The 7500-nt window shown below is 49.5% G+C and overlaps 1 protein-coding gene across 1 annotated transcript in view; it reads left to right on the top strand.

The window, feature by feature from the left end:
* LOC143284345 (inverted formin-2-like) overlaps positions 1–7500 on the top strand; it is a 251990-nt gene that overhangs the window by 108473 nt on the left and 136017 nt on the right. The window contains exon 3 of the mRNA XM_076591055.1: positions 847–2546. Within this exon, the coding sequence (XP_076447170.1) occupies positions 847–2546 (1700 nt within the window). The remainder of the gene's footprint in view (positions 1–846; positions 2547–7500) is intronic.

Raw genomic sequence — 7500 nt, 5'->3', positions numbered from 1 at the left:
GTTTCAGGCAGTGAAGGACTTTTTCGCGTAAGTGGCGACAAAGTACTGAACAGTAATATTACCAGTAATCATCAGTGACTCAGTCGATGATAAGACTGAAGAAGAAGAAGAAGAAGAAGGAGAAGAAGAAGAAGGAAGAGGAGAAGGAGGAGGAGGAGGAGGAGGAGAAGAAGAAGAAGAAGAAGACGAAGAAGAACAACAATGAAAGAATGAATAAAACATTTCTTTTTTTTGTTGTTGGTTGTTTGTTGGTTATTTCGTTTCTTAGTCTTAAAAAGGGTGTAAAATGCTATAATAATAATAATAATAATAATAATATATGATGATAAAAAGAGAAACATTATGTGAAAAAATAGGTTCCATTTTTTCTTCAAATTAATGTGTTGCAGCGTGATGTGTGTTCAATTGTTTTAAGTGCAGGTAAGGCATCTGCTTATCATTTATTTATTTATTTGTTTATCTATCTAATCTATTTATGTGTTGTTTGCTTGTTTCTTTATTTTCATTATCATTTTAAAAAAAAATCTATTTTCATCTGTAGTGCAGATGCGATGTGGGGTATTATATTCACCAGTGCGCACTCTTTAATACCACCTTGAAAATGAAACTGAAACTGATCTGTGTATGTGTGTGTGTGTGTGTGCGTGTGTGTGTGTGCACTGTGTTTGTGTGTGTGTGTGCGTGTGTGTGTGTGTGTGTGTGTGTTGTGTGTGTGTGTGTGTGCAAGTTATCTGTTTGTGCCAGCTCAGGGAGACTGAGAAAAACAAACCCAAGGTCTAACAAAATTTAATTTTCACCCGTATTTCTCTCATTTGGTTTTCTTCTTCTCCTTTCTACACCACACAGGGGCAAAAAGAAACCGAAGCAGCAGAAATCGCCGCTCAAGGCTGCTGCTGCTGCTGCTGCTGCTGATGATGATGATGACGACAACGACGACGATGGTGGTGACTACTACGACAACAACAGCGCCGCCTCCGCACGCCGCGGACCCCGCGCGGCGGCGAATACTTCTACCGCCGCGGCTCCGCCCAGCACGGAAACTGCCGACAGCACCCGAAGCCCGCCGGGAGGAAGAGGGGGGGGAGGAGGAGAAGGAGGAGGGAGAAGGGTAGGGGCCGCCAGTCACACGGGCGGCGTGGAGTTGGGAGAGGAAGCGACGCGCGCAGACATCCACGTTGCTGGCGACGTTACTAACGGTCATCACCTTCTTCCTCTGCTAGACATCGAATCCTCGCCACCACCACCACCACCACCACTAGGCCTACAACAAGTTCATACCCACCACCATAGCGACGAGTCCGGGAGAGAAGACAGCATGTCAGAAAGTGGAGGAGGAGGAGGAAGAGGAGGAGGAGGAGGAGGAGGAGGGTGGAGAAAGAAGAAGGGGAAAGCGGGGAGAAAAGACCGAAACAAAAATGTCAGCGGCACTACTACTACTACTACTACTACTGGTACGAAGAAAGAAGTTGCTGCTGGCACCGTGGTCGGCGGAGAGACAGCGACGACCCCACCAGAGTCCGGGGCAGTCAACACTGCTACACTCGGTGGGGGAACCAACAGCAACACCAACACCAACACCAACAGCAGCAGTAGCAGAGGATTTGGCCGTGCGGCAGAAAATGCCGGACAAGCAGAAAAAACGAAGGAGGAGGAGGAGGAAGAGAAGGTGGGGGTGGCGGTACCAGCAACAGCAGCAGCAGCAGCAGCAGGCACAGTGTCGGTGTGGGTGCTGGAAAATGAAACCATCCCGGCACCGCTTGCTGCGACACAGCTGGGTAACAGCGCTCCTCCACCACCCTCCTCCTCCCCCTCCCCGTCCTCCTCCTCTTCTTCTTCTCCCAAGAAAGCAGGACACCACCACGACCACCAGAAGAAGGAGGAGAAGCAGGAGGAGGAGGAGAACGAAAAGCGCGGGGGAAAAGTCCCACAGCGGACCGACAGCGCCGATGATGCTCCCTGGGACACCGTAGATTCTGGCGGAGGGGACGTCACGTCATCAGAGAGAGACAGCATCGCGGAGATCGAAGCCGAAGCTGAAGCTTTACTGGCCGAGTTCTCCTCCTCCTCCTCCTCCGCCACCACAGGCAAACCCGCTGAAGGAGACTCCGCCGCCCGCGACACGACGGACTCGGACCCTACTAAAGCTAAACCAGGAGCAGGAGGAGCTGGAGCAGGTCCAGGAGGTGCAGGGATGAAGAAGATCCTCCGCAAGAAGATCAGCGAGAAGCTCTTCCACGTGGACCTGGAGCAGTGCGAGCCGGAGTTCGCCGTGACCCTGCTGAAGATCCCCTCCGTGCAGACCCTGGCGGCCCTGAAGAAGAAGCTGAGGGCCGGCGGCAAGGACTGGATGCAGGGCTTCCTGGACTCTGAGGGGCTGGAGGCCCTGCTGGACTGCATCGACTCGGTGGGCGGGCGGCGGGTGACCCAGCTGTCGGACGCCCTGATGCTGCTGGAGTGCGTGGCCTGCGTCAAGGGCGTCATGAACTCCCGGCTGGGGCTGGAGCTGCTCGTGCTGAGGCCCGACTACGTGTGTCGGCTGGTCAAAGGTGAGTGGTGGTGTGTGTTGTGGTGTTGTGTGTTGGTGTGGTGTTGTGTGTTGGTGTTGTTGATGTGGTGTTTTGTCTTGTGTTGTTGATGTTGTGGTGTGGTGTGGTGTTGGTTGTGATGTGTTGTGTGTTGTGTTGTTGATGTGGTGTTGTGTGTTGTGTTGTTGATGTTGTGGTGTGGTGTGGTGTGGTGTGGTGTGTTGGTTGTGGTTGTGGTGTGTTGTGGTGGTGTGCTTTTTGGTGTGGTGTGTTGTGGTGTTGGATGTGGTGTGGTGTGGTGTTGGTTGTGATGTGTTGTGTGTTGTGTTGTTGCTGTTGTGGTGTGGTGTGGTGTTGGTTGTGATGTGTTGTGTCTTGTGTTGTTGCTGTTGTGGTGTGGTGTGGTGTTGGTTGTGATGTGTGTTGTGTTGTTGCTGTTGTGGTGTTGTGTGTTGTGTTGTTGCTGTTGTGGTGTGGTGTGGTGTGGTGTTGGTTGTGATGTGTGTTGTGTTGTTGCTGTTGTGGTGTTGTGTGTTGTGTTGTTGCTGTTGTGGTGTGGTGTGGTGTGGTGTTGGTTGTGATGTGTTGTGTCTTGTGTTGTTGCTGTTGTGGTGTGGTGTGGTGTTGGTTGTGATGTGTTGTGTTGTTGCTGTTGTGGTGTGGTGTGGTGTGGTGTTGGTTGTGATGTGTTGTGTCTTGTGTTGTTGCTGTTGTGGTGTGGTGTGGTGTTGGTTGTGATGTGTTGTGTTGTTGCTGTTGTGGTGTTGTGTGTTGTGTTGTTGCTGTTGTGGTGTGGTGTGGTGTGGTGTTGGTTGTGATGTGTGTTGTGTTGTTGATGTGGTGTTGTGTGTTGTATTGTTGATGTTGTGGTGTCGTGTGGTGTGGTGTGGTGTGTTGGTTGTGGTTGTGGTGTGTTGTGGTGGTGTGTTTTTTGGTGTGGTGTGTTGTGGTGTTGGATGTGGTGTGGTGTGGTGTTGGTTGTGATGTGTTGTGTTGTTGATGTTGTGGTGTGGTGTTGGTTGTGATGTGTGTTGTGTTGTTGATGTTGTGGTGTTGCGTGTTGTGTTGTGTTGTTGATGTTGTGGTGTGGTGTTGGTTGTGATGTGTGTTGTGTTGTTGATGTTGTGGTGTTGTGTGTTGTGTTGTTGATGTTGTGGTGTGGTGTGGTGTTGGTTGTGATGTGTTGTGTTGTTGATGTTGTGGTGTGGTGTTGGTGGTGATGTGTTGTGTTGTTGATGTTGTGGTGTGGTGTGTTGTGTTGTTGATGTTGTGGTGTGGTGTGGTGTTGGTTGTGATGTGTTGTGTCTTGTGTTGTTGCTGTTGTGGTGTGGTGTGGTGTTGGTTGTGGTGGTGTGGTGTGGTGTTGGTTGTGATGTGTTGTGTCTTGTGTTGTTGCTGTTGTGGTGTGGTGTGGTGTTGGTTGTGATGTGTGTTGTGTTGTTGCTGTTGTGGTGTTGTGTGTTGTGTTGTTGCTGTTGTGGTGTGGTGTGGTGTGGTGTTGGTTGTGATGTGTGTTGTGTTGTTGCTGTTGTGGTGTTGTGTGTTGTGTTGTTGCTGTTGTGGTGTGGTGTGGTGTTGGTTGTGATGTGTGTTGTGTTGTTGCTGTTGTGGTGTTGTGTCTTGTGTTGTTGCTGTTGTGGTGTGGTGTGGTGTGGTGTTGGTTGTGATGTGTTGTGTCTTGTGTTGTTGCTGTTGTGGTGTTGTGTTGTTGCTGTTGTGGTGTTGTGTTGTTGCTGTTGTGGTGTGGTGTGGTGTGGTGTTGGTTGTGATGTGTGTTGTGTTGTTGCTGTTGTGGTGTTGTGTTGTTGCTGTTGTGGTGTGGTGTGATGTGGTGTTGGTTGTGATGTGTGTTGTGTTGTTGCTGTTGTGTGTTGTGTTGTTGCTGTTGTGGTGTGGTGTGGTGTTGGTTGTGATGTGTGTTGTGTTGTTGCTGTTGTGTGTTGTGTTGTTGCTGTTGTGGTGTGGTTTGGTGTTGGTTGTTATGTGTGTTGTGTTGTTGCTGTTGTGGTGTTGTGTTGTTGCTGTTGTGGTGTGGTGTGGTGTTGGTTGTGATGTGTGTTGTGTTGTTGCTGTTGTGTGTTGTGTTGTTGCTGTTGTGGTGTGGTGTGGTGTTGGTTGTGATGTGTGTTGTGTTGTTGCTGTTGTGTGTTGTGTTGTTGATGTTGTGGTGTGGTGTGGTGTGGTGTTGGTTGTGATGTGTGTTGTGTTGTTGATGTTGTGTGTTGTGTTGTTGCTGTTGTGCTGTTGTGTGTTGTGTTGTTGCTGTTGTGGTGTGGTGTGGTGTTGGTTGTGATGTGTTGTGTCTTGTGTTGTTGCTGTTGTGGTGTGGTGTGGTGTTGGTTGTGATGTGTTGTGTTGTTGCTGTTGTGGTGTTGTGTGTTGTGTTGTTGCTGTTGTGGTGTGGTGTGGTGTGGTGTTGGTTGTGATGTGTGTTGTGTTGTTGATGTGGTGTTGTGTGTTGTATTGTTGATGTTGTGGTGTCGTGTGGTGTGGTGTGGTGTGTTGGTTGTGGTTGTGGTTTGTTGTGGTGGTGTGTTTTTTGGTGTGGTGTGTTGTGGTGTTGGATGTTGTGTGGTGTTGGTTGTGATGTGTGTTGTGTTGTTGATGTTGTGGTGTTGTGTGTTGTGTTGTGTTGTTGATGTTGTGGTGTTGTGTGTTGTGTTGTTGATGTTGTGGTGTGGTGTGGTGTTGGTTGTGATGTGTTGTGTTGTTGATGTTGTGGTGTGGTGTGATATGTTGTGTTGTTGATGTTGTGGTGTGGTGTTGGTGGTGATGTGTTGTGTTGTTGATGTTGTGGTGTGGTGTGGTGTTGGTTGTGATGTGTTGTGTCTTGTGTTGTTGCTGTTGTGGTGTGGTGTGGTGTTGGTTGTGGTGGTGTGGTGTGGTGTTGGTTGTGATGTGTTGTGTCTTGTGTTGTTGCTGTTGTGGTGTGGTGTGGTGTTGGTTGTGATGTGTGTTGTGTTGTTGCTGTTGTGGTGTTGTGTGTTGTGTGTTGTGTTGTTGATGTTGTGGTGTGGTGTGGTGTTGGTTGTGATGTGTTGTGTCTTGTGTTGTTGCTGTTGTGGTGTTGTGTGTTGTGTTGTTGATGTTGTGGTGTGGTGTTGGTTGTGATTTGTTGTGTTGTTGCTGTTGTGGTGTGGTGTGTTGTGTTGTTGCTGTTGTGGTGTGGTGTGTTGTTGGTTGTGATGTGTTGTGTTGTTGATGTGGTGTTGTGTGTTGTGTTGTTGCTGTTGTGGTGTGGTGTGGTGTTGGTTGTGATGTGTTGTGTTGTTGATGTGGTGTTGTGTGTTGTGTTGTTGATGTTGTGGTGTGGTGTGGTGTTGGTTGTGATGTGTTGTGTCTTGTGTTGTTGCTGTTGTGGTGTGGTGTGGTGTTGGTTGTGATGTGTTGTGTGTTGTGTTGTTGCTGTTGTGGTGTGGTGTGGTGTTGGTTGTGATGTGTGTTGTGTTGTTGATGTGGTGTTGTGTGTTGTGTTGTTGATGTTGTGGTGTGGTGTGGTGTTGGTTGTGATGTGTTGTGTGTTGCGTTGTTGATGTTGTGGTGTGGTGTTGGTTGTGCTGTGTTGTGTGTTGCGTTGTTGCTGTTGTGGTGTGGTGTGTTGTGTTGTGTTGTTGATGTTGTGGTGTGGTGTGGTGTTGGTTGTGATGTGTTGTGTTGTTGCTGTTGTGGTGTGGTGTGGTGTTGGTTGTGATGTGTGTTGTGTTGTTGCTGTTGTGGTGTTGTGTGTTGTGTTGTTGCTGTTGTGGTGTGGTGTGGTGTTGGTTGTGATGTGTGTTGTGTTGTTGCTGTTGTGCTGTTGTGTGTTGTGTTGTTGCTGTTGTGGTGTGGTGTGGTGTTGGTTGTGATGTGTTGTGTGTTGTGTTGTTGATGTGGTGTTGTGTGTTGTGTTGTTGCTGTTGTGGTGTGGTGTGGTGTGGTGTGGTGTGGTGTGTTGGTTGTGGTTGTGGTGTGTTGTGGTGGTGTGTTTTTTTGGTGTGTTGTGTTGTGGTGCTGGATGCAGTGTTGTGTGTTGTGTTGTTGATGTGGTGTTGTGTCTTGTGTTGTTGATGTTGTGTTGTGGAGTGTTGTGGTTGTGGTGGTGTGTTGTGGTTGTGTGTTGTGGTTGTGTGTTGTGGTGGTGTGTTGTGGTGGTGTGTTGTGGTGGTGTGTTGTGGTGGTGGTGTGTTGTGGTGGTGTTGTGGTGGTGTGTTGTGGTGGTGTGTTGTGGTGGTGGTGTGTTGTGGTGGTGTGTTGTGGTGTGGTGTGGAGTGTTGTGGTTATGGTGGTGTGTTGTGGTGGTGGGTGGTGGTGTGTTGTGGTGGTGTGTTGTGGTGTGGTGTGGAGTGTTGTGGTTGTGGGTGTGTGTTGTGGTGGTGTGTTGTGGTGGTGTGTTGTGGTGGTGGTGTGTTGTGGTGGTGTGTTGTGGTGGTGTGTTGTGGTGGTGTGTTGTGGTTGTGTGGTGTTGGTTGTGGTGTGGTGTGGAGTGTTGTGGTTGTGGTGGTGTGTTGTGGTGGTGTGTTGTGGTGGTGTGTTGTGGTTGTGTGGTGTTGGTTGTGGTGTGGTGTGGAGTGTTGTGGTTGTGGTGGTGTGTTGTGGTTGTGTGTTGTGGTGGTGTGTTGTGGTGGTGTGTTGTGGTGGTGTGTTGTGGTGGTGGTGTGTTGTGGTGGTGTTGTGGTGGTGTGTTGTGGTGGTGTGTTGTGGTGGTGTGTTGTGGTGGTGGTGTGTTGTGGTGGTGTGTTGTGGTGTGGTGTGGAGTGTTGTGGTTGTGGTGGTGTGTTGTGGTGGTGGGTGGTGGTGTGTTGTGGTGGTGTGTTGTGGTGTGGTGTGGAGTGTTGTGGTTGTGGGTGTGTGTTGTGGTGGTGTGTTGTGGTGGTGTGTTGTGGTGGTGGTGTGTTGTGGTGGTGTGTTGTGGTGGTGTGTTGTGGTGGTGTGTGGTGTGTGGTGTTGGTTGTGGTGTGGTGTGGAGTGTTGTGGTTGTGGTGGTGTGTTGTGGTGG

Source organism: Babylonia areolata, chromosome 7, assembly GCF_041734735.1.
Source record: "Babylonia areolata isolate BAREFJ2019XMU chromosome 7, ASM4173473v1, whole genome shotgun sequence".
Lineage (NCBI taxonomy): Eukaryota > Metazoa > Mollusca > Gastropoda > Neogastropoda > Buccinidae > Babylonia > Babylonia areolata.
The sequence above is the reverse complement of the archived record's forward strand: the minus strand, read 5'-3'. Positions and strand labels throughout refer to the sequence as shown.